This window comes from Oryctolagus cuniculus, chromosome 9, assembly GCF_051225735.1.
Source record: "Oryctolagus cuniculus isolate XC-2025 breed Fujian yellow rabbit chromosome 9, ASM5122573v1, whole genome shotgun sequence".
NCBI classification, from domain to species: Eukaryota; Metazoa; Chordata; class Mammalia; order Lagomorpha; family Leporidae; genus Oryctolagus; species Oryctolagus cuniculus.
The window spans coordinates 60,306,251-60,327,160 of NC_142875.1; the positions used below are offsets into that span (position 1 = coordinate 60,306,251).

The following is a 20,910-nucleotide window of genomic DNA, read 5'->3' on the forward strand; positions in this document are numbered from 1 at the left end:
TAAAATGAGGACGTAAGTCTGCCTACTAGTTATATGAGAAGACTTCAAAAAAATGAATGGAAAATGGAATTTAAAAATAAAAATAAAAAATACAAACTTTATTTTTCAACACAAGCTCCAGCAAACTGAAAACACTTTATAAGCAATTGTACCAGAAAGAAAGTGCTGGGAACTTAATTTGTATCAATGAAGTCTTTTTCACATTATTAACTGAAGATTTCTAATTTTCCAAAAAGATGTATTTATTATTTGAAAGGATAGTAGATTACAGAGTGAATTACAGAATTAGAGAGGGATAGATAGATTTTCCATCCCTTGGTTCACTCCTCAAATGGCCACAATGGCCAGGGCTGGACCAGGCCGTGGCCAGGAGCCAGGAGCTGCCTCTAGGTCTCACATGTGGGTGGCAGGGATCCAAGCACTTGGGCCATCTTCCTCTGCTTTCCCAGGCAGATTAGCAGGGAGCCAGATCTGAAGTAGAACAGCCAGGACTTGAACTGCCACCCATACTGGATGCCAGTGTTATGTCCCAACACCAGCCCCATAACTGAAGATTTACAATTAGGAAACAAAAAGTCAGAAGAAGCCAGATCAGGAATGTAGCTGTCTCAGATGTTGTTCTCCATTGAAACGATTGAAAAATTATGTCCCCTGTTTATTCAGAGCAATGGCCATGAACACTGTCCTGGCGGTGAGAAAACCTCAGGGGAAAGCTTTCCCAGATACTTTTCTGCTAAAGCTTCAGCTTTCTCTAAAAAACCAACTCTCAGAATAAGCAGATGGTAATGTCTGACTCCCCCACAAAGTCTGTAAGCAGAATTTTGCTCAGAGCATCCCATAAAACTGTTGCCATGACATTTGCTCTTGGCCAGCTGCCTTTCTTTGACTGGGCAACCTCCACCATGGTAGCGACTGCTCTGATTGCGCTTTGTGTTCCAGTTCACGGTGGAAAGCCATGTTTCATCTGTTACAGTTCTTTGAAGAAATATGTCAGTATCTTGACGCCACGCAATGAAAATTCCTATTGAAAGCTCTGTTCTTATCTGTGGCTCCTCTGGGCACAAATTTTGGTACCATGCAGCAGAAAGTCTGTTCTAATCTGTCAGAGGTGTATAAGCCAGGCCAATTGAGAATCCCATCACGGTGGCTATCATTTCTGCTGTTATTCACCAGTCCTCTTCAATTAGGGTATGAACAAGGTTAATTTTTCCCTCACAAATTGACATGGATGGTGTGCAGTTTTGAGCTTCACAACTTCAACCTCATATCATCCTTGTTTTTTAAAACAAATTATTTATTTGAAAGGCACAGTTAGAGAGAGAGAGTCTTCTATCTGCTGGTTCACTCCCCAAGCGGCCGCAATGGTTGGAGCTGTGCCGATCCGAAGCCAGGAGCCAGGAGCTTCCTCCGGGTCTCCCATGCAGGTACAGGGACCCAAGGACTTGGACCATCTTCTACTGCTTTCCAAGGCCATAGCAGAGAGATGGACTGGAAGTGGAGCAGCTGGGATTCGAAACAGCGCCCATATGGGATGCTGGCACTGAAGGCGGCAGCTTTACCCACTGTGCCACAGCATCAACCCCTCATACTTTTTTAATAATGAGTTATCAATTTATAATTTCTTTTGATATTTTCTTCATCCTTTTTAATGAATTACCAATTTATAAATTTCTTTGAGATTTTCTCCTTATAAAGGCCTCATAAAGATGGATGATTTCACCATTCTCCCTTCCACGCTTACCATAAATTTGATGTTTGTTCCTGCTTCAATACTAGCAGAATACACATTGCTCATTAACAGCGGTCTCTTCAAACAGATGTCTTACCTTTCTTAGTACCTCAAAGTAGATATTGTTCAGACACATTATAACAAATTATTTCAAGTTTCCTTTGGTGCAAAAAATTCTGAAATCCATGCAGTATTTTCCTAACAGGAACTTTCCGTGAACGTTTTTCAAGACTTCTCAAATAAGCTTGTTATAGTACAAGAAATGGATTTTTAGCCTTTTGATTAAATACACTTCTGCATACAGTTAGTTCTTAAATATCAGAAACTCCCCTAAGTTCTACAGGTATAGAAAATATGTGAGATATAATCTTGGTAAGCTACGTAACTTTTACGTTCTTGGGTATTTTTTTAAAGATTTTATTTATTTGAGAGGTAGACTTAGAGAGAGAAGGAGAGACAGAGAGAAAGATCTGCCATCCACTGGTTCACTCCCTAGATGGCCCCAATGGCCTCTAGAGCTGAGCCAATCCAAAGCCAGGAGCTAGGAGCTTCTTCCCAGTCTCCCACGTGTGTGGGGGGGGGGCCCAAGCGCTTGGGCCATCTTGTACTTCTTTCCTGGGCCATAGCAGAGAGCTGGATCAGAAGAGGAACAGCCAGGACTTGAGCTAACCCCCATATGGGATTCTGGTGCCGCAGGTGGAGGCTTAGCCCACTATGCCATGGCGCTGGACCTTTATTGTGTATTTTTAAACATCTCATTTTTCTATATCTTTTTCAATTCCCAATGTTATGGTTTGGATGCTAAAGGTTCCCTAAAGACCTATGTATTAAAGGCTTGGTCCCCAAAGTGGTGCTGGGGGAAGTGGTGGAACTTTTAGGAGATGAGGCCTAGTGAGAAGTCCTTAGGCTACTGGAGTATGCCTTCAACGAGGCTGTGGGGCCTTGGTGTCTTTCTCTCTTTCCAGCTCCCCACCCCTGGTCAAGATGTAATCACTGGCTCTAACAAGTGCTCTCCCCCACTATATCGCCATTCACTGCATTCATCAGAAGCCAAATGAATGCCTCCATCACCACCACGAGATGCTGGACTCTGAGCTTCTGAACCTGTGAGCTACATAAACCTTTTCTCTATAAATTCAGTTGTCTCAGGTGTTTTATTGTAAAAACATAAAACTGACTAATACAGAATGCAAGCATAATGGTTATCCATCACTAAATAAGCCTACCCAATAGTCTTAGTCTGAGTCAATCAACTATTTTTGAAGCCTTGTTTTGTAATCTTTTGCCAGTTATCTGGAACCATGGCTTTGTAGTACTGTTGCCTGTGTTTAGTTGAGATGACAGTGCAATCTGAACTTCATTCTCTAATTTACTGCTTCCTATCCCAACATTCTTGAAGCTGATTTTATGGACTGGACCAGAAGTGTAAATTCTGGGTTAAAACACAGACATCTAGAGCTGAAAATCACAAGCTTGGTTAAAATCCATTCTCTAAAACAGAACAGGAAAACATATTTGAAGTCATTTGAGTAAATGAGGGTAAGAAGAAAAGAAAAAAAGGTCAAAAGACATTCCTCAGATGTATCCTAAGCTTGCCAAACATTTTTTTTTTAAATGGGAGGAAGGGTGTTATGGCATAGTGGATTAAGCTGCCTCTTGGTATGCCTACAACCCATATCAGAGTGCCAATTTGAGTCCCACCTAACCCACTTCTGATCCAGCTTCCTGCTAATGTGCCTAAAAAGGTGATGGATGATGGCCCAAGTGCTTGGGTCCTTGATGCCTATATGGTAGACCTAAGTGGAATTTTGGGCTCCTGGTTTCAGCCTAGCCCAACCCAGGTTACCAGTCACTTGGGGAATGAACCAGCAGATAAAATATCTCTTTTCTCCTCACTCTGCCTTTCAAATAAGTTAGTAAATCTTTAGAAAATAGAGGGAGCTGGTATTGAGGTGCAGTGAGTTAGGTCACTACTTGGGATACCCACATCCTATACCAAAGTGCCTGGGATCGAGTCCTGCCTCCACTTCTGATCCATTTTTCTGCCAATGCACTTGGGACTCAGCATGTGATGGTTCAAGTACGTGGGTCCCTGCCACCCATATGGGAGACTGGGATGGAGTTCCTGGCTCCTGTGCTTTAGTCTACCCTTGCCCTGGCTGTTGTGGGTATTTGAGAAGTAAACTAGCAGATGGAAGATTTGATCTCTTCTCTTTCTTTCTCTCTCTGTCATTCTGACTTTCAAATGAAAATATATAAATAAAAACATTTTTAAAAAGACTGCTCAAAGTATCTTAATCAGCCAGGTATCTCACCTTTCATCACTGTAGACATCAGCAGAGAATACATTCATGATGTAGATTCTAATAGCTTAATGCATTTCATAAGTGTTAGAAGCCAAGGTTTTGGGCCGGCGCCATGGCTCAATAGGCTAATCCTCCAACTGCGGCACTGGGACACCGGGAACCCCGGTCAGGGCGCCAGATTCTGTCCCGGTTGCCCCTCTTCCAGGCCAGCTCTCTGTTGTGGCCCGGGAGTGCAGTGGAGGATGGCCCAAGTGCTTGGGCCCTGCACCCCATGGGAGACCAGGAGAAGTACCCGGCTCCTGGCTTCGGATCAGCGCGATGCACCGGCCACGGCCATTGGAGGGTGAACCAACGGCAAAAGGAAGACCTTTCTCTCTGTCTCTCTCTCTCTCTCACTGTCCACTCTGCCTGTCAAAAAAAAAAAAAAAAGAAGAAGCCAAGAAGCCAAGATTTTGGTAACTTCCTAATCTCTTATTTTAGGCTATTTACTTGCTTTTTATGATAGGCAGTATATTCTTGATTGCCACTGCTTTCCTCTATGGGTTTCAGGACAGACACTACTAGTAGGCCATTCAATATCCATTCTCCCCATCATTTTCCTTAGTACTCAAGGTGGCAATGTGGCTTCATGAGATTTATAACTTGATTAGGTATAGGAGTTTCGGTTGACAGTATTTCTTCTCAGCAATTTGAAGATAGCCAATCCTTCCAGCATCCATTGGAAACTTCTAAGCTGCCAATCTAAATAAAATCCTCTTCAAGCTATGTAGCTTGGTTTGTCTCTTTCTTCTTTTTGAGGAAACTTAGAAAAAGACTTTTGGTATTATGCCCTTTTGTTTGTTTGTTACTATAAATGTATTTAGTCCTGGATTTATTTATTTTTTAAAGATTTATTTATTTATTTGAAAGGCAAAGCTACAGAGAGGCAGAGGCAGAGAGAGAGGTCTTCCATCTGCTGGTTATTCCCCAAATGGTCACAATGACCGGAGCTGAGCTGATCTGAAGCCAGAAGCCAGGAGCTTCCTCTGATTCTCCTACCTGGGTGCAAGAACCCAAAGACGTGGGCCATCTTCTGCTTTCTAGGCTTGGATTTATTGTAGTTACAGTATTCAGAATCCAAAATGCTGAGGCTTAACATTATTCCAAAAAAATGTCAATATCTGTCTAAATATTGTCCCTTCACTTTTTATGAGCATATTCCTTCCTCCTGGAACTCTGATTAAATATATAGACCTTTTCATTCAATTTCCCCATGTCTCTCTTTCATATTTTTCAATATATTTTATACGCCACATCTGACCTATATGAGAGGTCATTAATTTTTTAAAAAAAAAGATTTATTTATTTATTTGAAAGGTAGAGTTACAAAGAGGCAGAGGCAGAGGCAGAGAGAGAGAGAGAGATCCTCTATCCACTGGTTCACTACCCAGATGCCTGCAATGGCTGAAGCTGAGCCAAGCTGGAGCTGAGCCGATCAAAGCGCTTATATAGGATGCCTGCTCTGCAGGCAGCAGCTTTACCTGCCATAACACCGGCCCCGACTTCATTAGTTCTTAAACAGTGACTAATCTGCTGTTCAACCCATGTATTATTTTTTCCATTTCATTTTTCATTTCTATAAGTTCTCTTCTCTTCTTTCTCTCTCTCTCTCTCTCTCAGATTATTTATTTGAGAGGCAGAGTTACAGAGAGAGGGAGAGACAGAGAGGTCTTCCATTAGCTGGTTCACTCCCAGCTGATCTGAAGGCAGGAGCCAGGAGCTTCTTCCAGGTCTCCCATGTCAGTGCAGGGGCCCAAGCACTGGGACCATCTTCCACTGCTTTCCTAGGCCATTAGCAGAGAGCTGGATGGGAAGTAGAGTAGTTGGGACACGAAACACTGACCATATGAGATGCCGTTCTTTATCATAACAATGTCACAATTAAAAATGATGTTAGTCTTTTATATAGTATGTTCCATTTTATTGCTACTGAGTAGTATTTTATTCTACCAATATACCACACATTTACTCAATCAGCAGCTGATGGGCATTTAGATTATTTCCAGTTTGAGGTAATTGCAAATAATGTTGCTAAGATTATTTGTGTACATGTTTTTTCCATGAACATATGGTTTCATTTCTTTTGGGTAAATATTTAACAGCAGAATGGCTGGGTCATATGCTATTTATACATTAAAATTTTTATGAAACTGACAAAATTTTTCCCCAAAATTGTTTTCTTGGTGGAGTAAAATGAGGCAACTGTAGGGCTCAACTCATTTGTTTCTGGTCTCTTAGGGATTGCTGGCCTCTGTTGACTCATGTCTAATTTCTTTAATATCATTGTTTCATATATTTTGTCTGAGTTCTTAGTAGTTTCAGGTAAGAAGATAAATCCATGTTCTGTTATTACATCCTTACCAAGAAAGGAAGTTCCCCCAGTCTTTTTAATAATCTTACTCTTTGACCATGTTTTTATTCTTTTGCTTTAAAAACTGTAATTACATTCAGTTTCTAACACATAATTCTATTCAATTCTTAGAGAGCTAATCCTAGGGTTTTCTATGTCTGCTGCTTCTCAGTCAGGAAGTATCTTCATCTATTCTGTGAAACCTTCAATAGCACTTTATCTGAGGAAACTCCATGCAGCCTAGGTGAATATATAAATCACCAGGGTAGTTTTACAAGAGCTTGTACCATGGCCAGTGCCGCGGCTCAACAGGCTAATCCTTTGCTTGTGCTGCCAGCACCCAGGGTTCTAGTCCTGTTCAGGGCACCGGATTCTGTCCCGGTTGCCCCTCTTCCAGTCCAGCTCTCTGGCCCGGGGAAGGCAGTGGAGGATGGCCCAAGTGCTTGGGCCCTGCACCCACATGGGAGACCAGGAGAAGCACCTGGCTCCTGCTTTCGGATCAGCGTGGTGCGCCGGCCACAGCGCGCCAGTCACAGCGGCCATTGGGGTTGAACCAACAGAAAAGGAAGACCTTTCTCGACCTTTCTCTCTGTCTCTCTCTCTTTCTCTCACTGTCCACTCTGCCTGTCCAAAAAAAAACCAAAAGCTTGTACCTGTTGCACCAAAGTCATTATTACCCTTGGACTATTCTTATGCTAATTTCTTGGCTAGGTATTCCTAAAATGTTGAAGTCTAGGGTTACTGAATTCTCAAAGGAAGAATGTTTCTCTACTCAGAACCCTTGCTGAGAAATACAAACTTCTAGTACATCTGTCTGTGTCAACTGGTAGAATTTTTCACCCTTGAAACTATAGTACTTCAAGAGTTCCAGTTAGATGCTGTGATCTCTACCCAATAAACCATCTTAAATAAGTCTAAGACCTCCACTTTTGCCTCTTCATGGGCAACAATTTGTTAGCAAATCCTTCTCAACCCTTCAGAGCTGCTGCAAGGTCGGCTCACACTATTTTCACTTTCTTTTTCATTTTTGACTCTTGGAATTTCTCTTACTTTCATGTAAACTTAGGTTACTGGTGGTTGGTGCTGTAATGAACAAGGACTAAACTCAAAATATCAAACAAGCAGGAACAGAATCATCAATACAATGAAAATTTGTGGAAAGTTAAAAATTCCCAGGCAACACACGGCAATATTTTCCTCTTCAGTTTCCTACCTGTTAACTTTTAATTCATTGAAATCTTCCATTAGAATCACTGGCACAGACTGGTGACTTTTTTTTTTTTTTTTTGACAGGCAGAGTGGACAGTGAGAGAGAGAGACAGAGAGAAAGGTCTTCCTTTGCCGTTGGTTCACCCTCCAATGGCCGCTGCGGCCGGCGCGCTGCGGCCGGCGCACCGCGCTGATCCGATGGCAGGAGCCAGGAGCCAGGTGCTTTTCCTGGTCTCCCATGGGGTGCAGGGCCCAAGCACCTGGGCCATCCTCCACTGCACTCCCTGGCCACAGCAGAGGGCTGGCCTGGAAGAGGGGCAACCGGGACAGAATCCGGCGCCCCGACCGGGACTAGAACCCGGTGTGCCGGCGCCGCTAGGCGGAGGATTAGCCTAGTGAGCCGCGGCGCCGGCCTAGACTGGTGACTTTCAAACTATGCCTTTTGGGAGGGAGCTCATCTGCCCTTACCCCTAAGTTCTTTCTGGGCCTAGATTAAAGGGTTTCTAGTTTTTTTTTTTTTTTTTTTTTTTTTTTTTTTTTTTTTTTTAACTTGTTTCCTGTGAGATATACCAAATATTTCAAATAGATAAAATCATTCTTTGTAGGTGTTGTGGTGCAGTGGGTGAAGTCTACACTTCCGATGCCTTCAACATCCCATACAGGAGCGCCAGTTCAGGTCACAGCTACTTTGTTTCCAGCCAATACATCCTGGGAAGCAGCAGAAGACAGCTGAAGTACATGGGCCCCTGCTACCCATATAGAAGACCTGGATGGAGTTATTGACTCCTGGCTTTGGCCTGCCCAGCCCTGACCTTTGTGGGTACTTGGGTAGTGAACCAGTGAATGGAAGATCTCTTTTTCTCACTCTGTTGCTCTGCCTTTCAAGTAGCTGAAAATAAGCATTTTAAAAGAATGACTCTAATATGAAAAACTGCCTCTTAATGTATGTGTTGTACCCTCAATTTTTTTCTTAAATACATTTTAACTGGTGTAGAATTGATCCTTAATGGGGTTGGCATTGTGGCATAGTGGGTAAACCCACCACCTGTGATGCCTGCATCCCAAATGGGTGCTGGTCCCAATCCCAGCTGCTCCACTTCTGATCCAGCTCCCTGATAAGCAGAGAAAGCAGCAGAAGATGGCCCAAGTGCTTGAACCCCTGCATACCCGTGGGAGACCCAGAAGCAGCTCCTGGCTCCTGCCTTTAGTCTGGCCCAGCCCTGGCCGTTGTAACTTTTTTGGGAGTAAAGCAGGGAATGAAAGATCTCTCTCTCCCTCTCTAACTTTGCCATTCAAATGAATAAAATAAATCTTAAAAAACTGATCCTTGAAAAAATATGATATTAGATTACAACATCAAGGTTTGACTGTATGCCCTAAACAGATAAACTACCCACCTTTCTTTCTCTTAGGTTGTTCTGGTGATGAGGCTCCTGGTGAGTCCGCATATGTCTCTTGCACCTGCTGAGTTTCCATCACTTCAGGAATCCCATCTAATGTGACGGATACATGAGTGACTGGGGCAACAACAATGTCATCTTCAGATGAACTAAATATATTATTATCTAGGGGAAATAAGATCAACTAATTATAATCTATGGTGCATTACAAACCAAAATAATTTCATGAAATAAGTTCCTGTTTCTATGAAGACTAAAGTAGAAATAAAATCTTGAAATCAACTCCTTGCTTTTTTTTTTTTTTACAAGTTTAAAACATGTATTTAAAATACAATTTATAAAATGCTTAATCTGCCGACTCAGGAGCCCGCGGTGCGGGGTGGGGTGGGGGTAGGCAGCTGCCCGCATCACCAGCAGCAAAGACTGCGTGGGTGCGGCCCTTCCTCCCATTCCCTTCTGTTCAGACACCCAAGGGGCCCATGCGCTCCCCTGGGATCACACGACCAGAAAACAGGACCCCGGAGGTTTCTTGAGTCTCTGCTTACCAGGGAAGCTGGGTGCAGCCCTGCCGGCCCCTCCCTGAGCAGAGCACCCCCAGATGGGACAGAGCAAGGTATGGCTGGGCAGGGCTGGGTGAGGCAGGTGGGCTCTGGAAGGGGCTGATGGTAGCAGATAGGGTGTTGCCTCCTGCCTGCAGGTGGGGAGCACCCTCACTGAGTGGGCTGAGAAGGGTTGGTCACCAGGCCCGGCCCCCCCAGCTCCTTTGGTTATAGGCTGACATCAGAGTAGTGGCTCATGGGAAGCGGGTAGCTGGAAGGTCTGAGGCCTGGCTCATGGGGTCCGGGGGGAGCTGGGGTGGGGGAGGGACAGTACCATGAAGGCAGATAAAGGGGCAGCAGCCTCAGGTTTCTGCCCCTCACCCCCCCAGGGATTTCCAAGCCAAAGCCTGCAACTTACTTTAAAAAAAAAAAAAAAAAAGAAAAAGAAAAGGGAAAAAAGCACTTGAGGAAAGTCACGGACAACTCTACCAAAACAAAACAAAACCATGCAAGATCCAAACCGTTTTCCCATCTGCCCTCCCTCCTCCCCCCAACACAACACAGTTCCTTGTTTGCTTTCGTTAACATTTTGTCTGCCACCTCTCCTCCTGGGGAGCGGGTGTGACTGCTGGGGGTGGTGCCAGCACCCAGCGGGCAGAGCCCCATCTTTGGCCGGAGGGAGGTGGGAACACCAGTCCCCCAGTCCCTGCCACGTCCTCAACCTGCTGCCAGCCTTGCCGTGGCTCCCACGGGGGAGAGGGGCCAAGAACAGGTGTTCCCCAGGGCTGAGCAGTTGGCACTCCTGGCCTTCCCACATGGACTCCCCGCTGTACCCTTCTCTCACTCAAAGGGCAGCCTCACCTTGGACCAAAACCCACTACCACTTGAGGGCTAGACACAAGACATTCAGACCGTGGACACTCGGTCAGGGCAGTGGGACTGTATAAAGATTAGCAGCCAACTTTCCTCTTGCCCACTCCTGGAGGTAGCCGCCCGTCTTCCTGACTGAAGCCCTGTTCCAGCTCCATTCACGGGTAAGCCCGAGCTACGTACCTTCCTGTGCTAGGGACTGGCTGCTGACAACTGGCAGCTGGCCCTTCCTCCCGAGGGGAAGGTGTCGTGGGACGCGGCTCCGTGGGCCCAGCCTGGTATTCCTAGAGCCAGGTGAGCCCAAGGGGGGCGAAGCCCACCAATCCCAGCTTGCCACCTTGGCTACCAGGAACTGCCCAAAACTGCACCAACTGATCCAAAAACCATCTGTTGTTCGGGAGTTGGGAGGCTGGCAGGCTGGCTGAGGGATAAGGCGCAGTGCAACGCAAGCGACCAGGAGCCTGAGAGGGGTCAGGCTGCACGCACGGAGCTGTCCGGACAGCAGGCCTCCTAGCCTCTCCCACCTCAAGGAGCCGAAAAAAATGTTCCTAGGCTCCAGGGACAGAGAAATTGCCTTCACTCCAGGTCCTCGACGTGGGAAGAAGGCGTGCCCTAAATCAAGTACCTAAATCAGTCCAGACTGGAGAGGACTATTTCATTATCTTTCTTATTTACTTTCTAGCTCCAGTCTAACTTGTCTATCTCCTCTCGTTCTTCGTACTGCTGCTCTGAGTCTTGTGTCTGATCTGTTCATAATATTCCTTTATACAAAAACCTTACATCTGAAAATCTTAACAATAAAATCCACACATCTTCCCATAGATTACCGGGGATAAAAACAAGCCAAAAACTGCAAACCAAGTTTTTCAAAGCTTTCATAATCTAAACCAAGCCTGTCTTTCCATCTCATCTCCCATCCACCAGGAAGCTTCCACTTCAGCTGAACAAAAACATTTCTTTGCTCAACTATTTCATCTTTTTGAGACATTTGTGTCTCGGGCTCAACATGTTCCCTCTAGTTTGAATGCCCTTTCCTGTCTCCTCTACCTATTAAAAGCTTGTAATTTACAATCCAAGTCAAGACACTTCCTCCACTAGAGTACTGTCTCAGATGTCACCAACTAGAGCACTCACTGCTTCCAGAACATTCTGCTGTCACTCTCAGGTAAATAATTGCAAAAGCAAAAAATAAAGACCATAAGTAACTATCTTTAAAATTAAAGGAGAACATGGATTTAAAAGCAGATCAATGATGTGGCAGTGAATTTTAGGTCATGAAGTATTAATAAAATTTCCAATGGTGTTTTTGTTTATTTATTGATAAGTATCTACAGAGAGAACTAAACAAGAAATTAGGACCTAAACACACTGATACTTTCACCCATGATCTTATTTAGACAGCAAACCTGCAAAACCCACTATTTGATAACTAATATTTTTTTATTCCTGAAGTATTCATCCCTTAAATTAAAAGTCTTTAACTGAACACTCTAGCAAATGTTCCTTTACGAGTACTATACCTTAAAATCTAAAATATGGTCTCTGGTCTTTTTATATTTACTATCTAACAGAGAGAGATGGCAAGAATAACTCTGCAAAACAAGAACAATCGTTAACTACTTACTTATTCGTTTTTCATCCAGCATAGGGCCAGGAGAATCCATATTTAGGAGTGCCTCAGCAGCCTCAATAGTTTCAATTGTTTCATCCCCATTATGACAAGAAGCTTCAACTATAATACATTAAAGAAAAAACAGAATTAGCTGTAAGACATCTCTTGCTCTGAAATTCATTGTGCTCATCTCTTAAGCCAGGATATATCACTTAGTATTGGAGAGTATGTATGTGTGTGTATACAGACATATATATATAGTCAACATACAAAATTTGTATCAACATACAATTAATAAATTAACTGTATTCTTTATTAAAAAGAAAATAAAAAGACTTTTCACAATACAAGTAAGTAAAATGATAAGTAAAACACAGCTCACATTCTGAAAGTAGTCATTTCTCTGATAATTTTTATATTTTTAAAAATAAATAAGATGGGCATTATACTACAGTGGAAAGCATACTAGAATGACAGAAATCCCAGCTGTGTCACTAAATCACTTATGTCACTTGGCAAGTTATTTTGTTTCTCTAGACTCTATACTATAAAATGACTGGGTTGATCTTTTTAGGTATTTTCTAGTAATCAACTTTTAAAAAAAGATTTATTTATTTATTTATTTATTTATTTATTAGAAAGGCAGAATGAGAGGGGGAGGGAGGGAGGGAGGGAGAGAGGGAGAGAGAGAGAGAGAGAGAGAGAGAGAGAAAAGAGATCACTCCAAATGGCTGCAACAGCCCAAAGTCAGGAGCTTTATCCAGGTCTCCTATATGGGTGGCAGGGGTCCATGTACTTGGACCATCTTTTGCTGCTTTCCCTGGAGCATTAGTAGGAAGCTGGATCAGAAGTGGAGGTGTCACAGGCAGCAGCTTAACCAGCTGCACTGCAATGCCAGACCTTCATTCTCAGTTTCAATCATTACCAAAAAGTGGTCAATCTTCTTTGAACCACGTCCTACCCACTATCCCTAAGTCTTCTTTTATCTCTAAATATTTTAACATGTGCATATAAAAGATGAAGAGTCTAACTCAATGCTATTATCAGATCTTAAAAACATGATAAGTACTTCTTTCATATCATTTGTTAGGGGTTGGACTAGGCCCTCCAAAAATGTGTATGTTAAATTCTGATCTGCCTGCTGCTGCAGCCCTAGCAGCCACTGCCATGAACAGGATCAGAAAGGCATGTGCAGGTACGAAGTACAAGTACAATCTGTGCTTCAGTACTGGTTTGCTGAGAGGTTCTGCAAGAGGGACAGCTCTAAGGATCGGGCATTAAACTCTTCAAGCATTACCAGCAGCATGCTCAGAAAGCAATTAAGGAGAGAGTCCTACTGAAGGATTGGAGTTTACTGGCCATGGCAAAGAAAAGTCTGAGAACTCTTCTTTTTATATATATATACATATATATATATATATACATATATATATATATATATATATATATATATATATATTTGGACAGGCAGAGTTAGACAGTGAGAGAGAAAGACAAAGAGAAAGGTCTTCCTTCCGTTGGTTCACCCCTCAAGTGGCTACCACAGCCAGCGCCGATCCGAAGCCAGGAGCCAGGTGCTTCCTCCTGGTCTCCCATGCAGGTCTCTCCAAGCACTTGGGCCACCCTCCACTGCCTTCCCGGGTCACAGCAGAGAGCTGGACTGGAAGAGGGGCAACCGGGACAGAACCAGCGCCCCAACCAGGACTAGAACCCAGGGTGCCAGCGCCGCAGGCAGAGGATTAGCCTAGTGAGCCACGGCACCGGCCTGAGAATTCTTCTTGACATTGACAGACACCTTGAAATTGTATTCTCCAAATTTGTAAATTGAAAACTATGGAGTTTTTCAACCGAGACTATGAAGATAGCCATTGGATTCGATGGGGAGTTTAGGAAGTAGTTGCTGTTTCCTCCTCCTGATGTTTTCCTCACTTGTCAAAGATGATAAACCATCACTCTTTGCTTTGAGAGATGATTTCTTACTTGCTCTAGCAGGAACTCATTGTGCTAAAATTGAACAATTTCTTGGGATTATGGATGCAATACCTGATCTAGGATGAGCTTTAAACATACTCTGTAAGTAAATAATGCTAAACTAGTCAGGCAGATCAGGATTGCCTGACTTCTTGATTTCTGCTGCAAAGGATATTATATACATTGTCCTGGGATCATTCTTCATCAAAGCCATTGGCCAGGATCTCTGTCTTAGCGACCCAATATTCTGACACAGGATCTGAGTACAATGGTTTGAATCAACGCTTAGGAGCACAGTTTTATTTTTATATATTAACAGTTGAGATTGCTGATGGGACCTGGGTTAGTGTTTTTTTTTTTTTTAACATTTACTTATTTATTTGAAAGTCAGAGCTACAAAGAGAGAGGAGAGGCAGAGAAAGAGAGAGAGAGGTCTTCCATCTGCTGGTTCACTCTCCAATTGGCCACAATGGCCAGGAGCCAGGAGCTTCTTCCAGGTCTCCCACACGGGTGCAGAAACCCAAGGAGTTGGGCCATCTTCCATTGCTTTCCCAGGCCATAGCAGAGAGCTGGATCGGAAGTGGAGCAGCCGGGACTCAAACCATATGGGATGCCAGCACTGCAGGCAGTGGCTTACCAGCTATGCCACAACGTCGGCCACTGGGTTAGCTTTTAATAGACAGTACCCTGCCTTAGCAAAAGGTGTCAGGTTAAGAGGTGAAATCTTTAAGAATGTTGCATTGTACACCATTTCAGTGTATCTCAGAAATCAGCACATTGAGATACTTGAGGCCAGAGTTGTGGTATAATGGGTAAAGCCACAGCCTGGGACACTGGGATCCCCTATGGACGCGGGTTCCATAGGAGATGTCCCGATAGCTTCACTTCCAATCCAGGCTAATGGCCTGGGGAAAGCAACAAAAGACTGTCCAAGTGTTTGGACCCCTGCCACCCATGTGAAGGCCTAGATGAAGCTCCTGGCTTCAGACTGGCCCAGCCCTGGCTGTTGTAGCCATCTAGGAAGTGAACCAGTAGATGGAAGATCTGTCTTTCTCTACCTCTGTCTCTCTGTAACTCTGACAAGGAGAGAAGAGGGGAAAGGGGGGGGGGGGAGGAAGGGAAGGGAGGGGAGAAGAGAGGGAAGGGGAGGGGAGGAGAGAGGAGGGGAGGGGTGGGGAGAGGGAAGATGGAAGGAAGGAAGGAAGGAAGGAAGGAAGGAAGGAAGGAAGGAAGGAAGGAAGGAAGGAAAGAATTAACGAGGGAGAAGGAAAGAAGGAAGAAAGCAAATGGGATACTTGGAGTGGTCATGAGAAGGAACCTAAATTGCAGATTTGCCATTGCCAGCTTCCAACCCAAAAAATGGCAGAAAAAAAGGGTATTTGCTTTATTTGTCTTAATAACCAGGGCTGAACTATAATACCCGCAATCAAAAAGATGGAATAAACTGCAACATTTTGTGCCTATCATTAAAATAAGTTAACCTTCAGGGTGGGTGTTGTTGCAAAGTGGGCTGTCACCCCATGGAATGCTAGTTCAAGTCTTGGCTACTCCACTTCAATTTAGCTCCTTCCAAATGTGCCTGGGAAGCAGCAGACAATGGTTCAAACACCTAAGTTTCTGCCACCCCATGGCAGACCTGGATGGAGTTTCTGGATCCTAGCTTTGGCCTGGTAAAACCCCAGATGTTGTAGCCATTTGAGGAGTAAATCAGTAAATGAAAGAGTTCTATATTTCTTTGTCAGTCCGTCTGTCTGTCTCTTTTTCCTTCTGTCACTCTTTCAAATAAATAAATCTTTTAAAAAAAATGCCAAGTCCTCAATACCTCAGAATATGATTCTATTTGGAGGCAGGGTCTTTAAAGAAACAATCAAGTTAACACAAAGTCATTAGGGTAGGCCCTAATCCAGCATAACTGGTATTCCTCTAGGCAGAAATTAGGGCACAGACCGGTACACAGAGAGAAGAGTCATCTACAAGCCCAGGAAATAGGCCTCAGGAGAAACTAAATCCGTCACCAACACCTTGATCTCAGAATTCTAGCTTCCAAAAGTGTGAGAAAATAAATTTCTCTTGTTTGGATACAATACCCAGAACGTGGTATTTTGCTATGGCAGCCCCAGTAAATGAATACAAAGTCACTTTAAAAAGCTTATGGAAAACGGAATTAACACATTTTCATGCAAAATATTTTGAGATCTATACATTGCTTTTTTTGATAATACACATTTTCCACAAACTTCATGAAGCATCCTCATAGATCATCTGAAGTATCATCTAACATTCCTAAGAATGAAACTGTTCTTACCTATCTCTTACTTCCCCAGGAGTTTCTCAATGGCACAGTTCACCACTACCATCACCACCACCCCTCCCAGGACAAGGACATCTGTAAGGTTCTTTCCTTTCTCATGACAACTGCTCATACAAGGATGGCTGTGTTCAGTAAAGGCTTGAGTTGGGAGATAAGAAGGGGGGAGGGGGGGAACATGACAATAGGAAATCTGGTTTCCAAGATATGACTCATTCCACACCAGGTCTGTTTTCTAGGAAGGAGCTTATCTGTACTTCGTCATTTGCTGTCTTCAAGTCTAAAACCAAGACAGTGAAGCACTGAAAAAAAGACACAATTCCTTCTCCTAAAGATCCAATATATCTGCTTTCTTAGTCTCTATTTTCTTTCTGAGGACCAGTGTTTCCCCTGATGACTAAGCACAGGGATAAATGCCCCTTCAGCAGAGATATTGGTTCCCAACCTATCAGGAGTGCAGCATATCCCTAAGACTTCCAGTTACATCAGAATTCACTGCAAAAACCCTGCTACCTTCAAAACAGATACCCATATGGTGGTAGTCACACTGTTAAACAAAACACAAAGACCCCAGAGAGCAACAAATACAAATTTCTAATCTTACTAATCTGATTTCTTTACTTAAAAGGGAGAAGCAAGTCTAGATTCACAAAAAAAAAAAAAAAAAAAAAAAAAAAAGTCTCACTGGTTTACACTGAACAAAAATGTGATTACATGAGAGGTCTTCAAAATGTTCATGGAAGATATGTAGTATAAAAAATTATGGGTTTCAGGCTGGCACCACAGCTCACTAGGCTAATCCTCCACCTTGCGGCGCCGGCACACCGGGTTCTAGTCCTGGTTGGGGCGCCGGATTCTGTCCCGGTTGCCCCTCTTCCAGGCCAGCTCTCTGCTGTGGCCAGGGAGTGCAGTGGAGGATGGCCCACGTACTTGGGCCCTGCACCCCATGGGAGACCAGGAGAAGCACCTGGCTCCTGCCTTCGGATCAGCGCGGTGCACCAGCCACAGCGCGCTGGCCGCGGCAGCCATTGGAGGGTGAACCAACGGCAAGGAAGACCTTTCTCTCTGTCTCTCTCTCTCACTGTCCACTCTGCCTGTCAAAAAGAAAAAAAAAATTATGGGTTTCAAAATTTTCTGCACCAAAATAGAACTTTTCATCCCATCTTTTCATGAACTTTTTGAATTCCTGAAAAACCCACTTTGTTAAAAATAGAAAACAGCACAAATATTGGGTGTTATAACCCAATGTTATCAATGAGAACTCTAAGACTTTGGGCAAATCATTTAACTTCTGTAACTGGAGCTTTCCTTTTTTATTGTGAGACTTGAGGAAAGACAAAGGAACTGTTAGAGACTGGAAGAGGCTAAAAACAAATAACTAAAGGATATGTGATTCTGGATAGGATCCTGGAACAGAAAAAGAGTATCAGTTTGAAACTGCTGAAACAGAATTAAGATCTAGGCTTAGCACATAATAATCTAATCAATGCTAGCATCCTGTTCTTGATAAACGTACAGAAGATATTAGTGGAAGCAGGATGAAGAATGGAAGAGAACTCTTTTCTACTACTTTTATAACTTTCTATAAATTTAAGAACAATTCAAAATTAAAACTTTTTAATTTAAAAACTATCTGAATTTAATATATAGTAAGCACTCAATAACTGAGTCATTATTTTGATTATAATTATTACATTTACTATTACAGATAACTAAAATTTTATTCAATCCCAAGTCAATTTTTTTAAAGATTTATTTATTTATTTTGAAAGTCAGAGTTACAGAGAGGGAGAAACAAGGAGAGCCAAATCTCCCACTCACTAGTTCACTCTCCAAATAAAGCAACAGCCAGGGCTGAGCCAGGAGCTTCACCCAGGTCTCCCATAGGGGTACAGGGGCCCAAGAAGTTGGGCTATCTTCCACTGCTTTTTCCAAGCCATTAGCAGGGAGCTAGTTACATAGCGGAGCAGCCGGGACATGAACCTGCACCCAGTGGGATGCCCGTATTGCAGGTGGCTTTGCCAGCTATCCCACAAGGCTACACCCCTCCTCCCTGCCCAGGTCAACCTTTTTTATCTTCCTCCAGCTATAGCTAGCCTTTATCATGAGCTCCCAGTTTTCCCAAATATATAAATAGAAATCATAATTCTTTATCCTGCTTCCACTCTCTATTTTTATATGTCTTTGAGTACCTGTGAGCATCACCAGGAAACATAACCAAGCACAGATATTTTTTTGGTTGGGAATCACAAAAATTCAGTATAATTTTTGTTCATTTAACTCTAATTCAGTGTCACAGTTATCATTTTTATAATCTCATCATCTTTTCTAAATGATGGGCAAGAAATAAATTGATTTTTATTCACATCACATTTGTTTATTAAGGAAAGTAACTCATACTTACTGGCCATTTATATTTTTTCACTTATTTGACGAAACTATTCAAATTCTTTGCCCACTTCAGGTTGTTACTAATTTGTTAACAGCTCTCTATATATTAAGGACATTAATTATTTATCAACCACATAGGCTGTAAATAGCATAACCCATTTGTTACTTGCCTTTTTTATTTCAATTACACAGAGATCTTCAGATGGACAATGAATATTATGAAACAAACTATGCATAGACTTCAAACACATTTTATACCAAAAAAACTTAAGTATCCTTGTATTGCTTTTTTGGACTGAACAAATTTCCAGTATTTGTTACCAATTCTTATTTCCTTTTACACTTTTCTTATGTTTATGCTTGGAAAACCCTTTGTTCCTTTTTTCAATATTTATTTATTTATTTGAAAAGAAGAGTTAAAGAGAGAGAAAGAGAGAGAGAGAAATCTTCTATCTGCTGGTTTACTCCACAAATGGCCACAATGGCTAGGGCTGGGCCAGGCCAAAGTCAGGAGCCTGAAACTTCATCCAGGTCTCCCACATGGCTGGCAAGGGCCCGAGCACTTGGGCCATCTTTCATTGCTTTCCCAGTCCCATTAGTAAGAAGCGGGACGAGAAGTGGAGCAAGTGGGAATTGAACCGGAGCTTATATAGGAAGCCAGCATTGCAGGCGGCAACTTAAACTGCACCACAACACCAGCCCCAAACCTCCCATTTTTCATCTGGAATGGTAAGATTATGTTAAAACAAAGTATACCTTATGAAACAGGATAGAAGGGATGAACTGATAGTGTTCTGTGTGCCGTTAGTGATACAGAAAGCAGGAAGCTGGAAAGATGCTACTAAGCTGTCCTTGGACACAGTGGATCACTTACTTGTGTTTTTTGCGTTGTTTTGTTTTCATAAAATTACAGTGGAGCAGTCAGGACTCACACCAGAGCTCATTTGAGATGCTGGCATCACAGTCAGCAGCTTAACCTGCTGCCACAATGCCAGATCCTCTTTGTTACTTTTAGATATTTTATTTATTTATTTTGAGGCAGATACAGAGACAGACAGACACTGAGCTCCTATCCACTAAGTTTACTTGCCAAAATGCCTCCTATAGGGAGGCCTGAGACAGGCTCAAGCCAGCAATTCAGTCCAAGTCTTCCGCATGAGAGGCATGGACCCAAAAATTTGAGTTATCACCTGCTGCTTCCTATTCTGCATAGTAGTAGGAAGCTGGGATTGGGAGCATAGCCAGGACTTGAACCTAGACACTCTGATTTTTTTTAAAGATTTATTTACTTATTTGAAAGGCAGAGGTACAGAGAAAGAAGGGGGCAAGAGGTGGGGAGAGATATCATCTATCTGCTGGCTTACTCCCCAAACAGCCAGGGTTGGGTCAGGCCGAATCCAGGAGCTTCTTCCAGCTCTCCCACATGGGTAAAGGGGCCCAGGGACTTGGGCCATCTTCTGCTACTTTCCCAGGTGCACTAGCAGGGAACTGGATCAGAAGTGGAGCACCTGGAACTTGAACCAGAACCCACATGGGATGCTGGCGCTGCAGGCCATGGCTTAACCAGCTATGCCACAGTGCCAACCCCTGCCAAGCAGCATCTTAACCAACAGACAAAATGCCCATCCCTGAAGTATTATTTATAATGGTTTTGTCATATTTTTTTCATATATTTGTGATATAAGTTGACATTATGAAACATTACCAAGGTATAAAAATCTTTCTTTTCTCTCCCCTACAAAATGAATATCCAGTCATTCTTCCTTTGTCTTCTCATTTAAAATGTCACTATTACCTTAAAAATTTTCTTAATATAAGGAGAATACATTTCATGTATTTCAAAGATACAATATCTAAGAACATAAGGCTATTTCTTTCCCTCCTCCTTCCATTTAAAAAATTTTTCCAATAACAAACTTTCAATTTACTTTATAATCACAGGCTTAATATTCTACTAAATGTAGTGATCAACAAGTAAAAAGTAAAAAGATCACTGTTCCATAGGAATATAGCCAAGGGTTATATACAATAATCAAATCATAATATGTCGGCCGGCGCAGCGGCTCACTAGGCTAATCCTCCGCCTTGCGGCGCTGGCACACAGGGTTCTAGTCCCAGTTGGGGCGCCGGATTTTGTCCCGGTTGCCCCTCTTCCAGGCCAGCTCTCTGCTGTGGCCAGGGAGTGC

General features: G+C 43.0%; 1 protein-coding gene and 1 pseudogene across 13 annotated transcripts in view; one reads left to right on the top strand and one right to left on the bottom strand.

The window, feature by feature from the left end:
* ELF1 (E74 like ETS transcription factor 1) overlaps positions 1-20,910 on the bottom strand; it is a 116,910-nt gene that overhangs the window by 11,291 nt on the left and 84,709 nt on the right. For all 13 annotated transcript variants that reach the window (XM_070048741.2, XM_017343508.4, XM_089304100.1 and 10 more), the window contains 2 exons: positions 12,067-12,174; positions 9,031-9,198 (listed from right to left, as the gene is read on the bottom strand). In XM_070048741.2, the coding sequence (XP_069904842.2) occupies positions 9,031-9,198; positions 12,067-12,174 (276 nt within the window). The remainder of the gene's footprint in view (positions 1-9,030; positions 9,199-12,066; positions 12,175-20,910) is intronic.
* On the top strand, positions 13,037-13,873 carry LOC138843786 (uncharacterized; annotated as a pseudogene).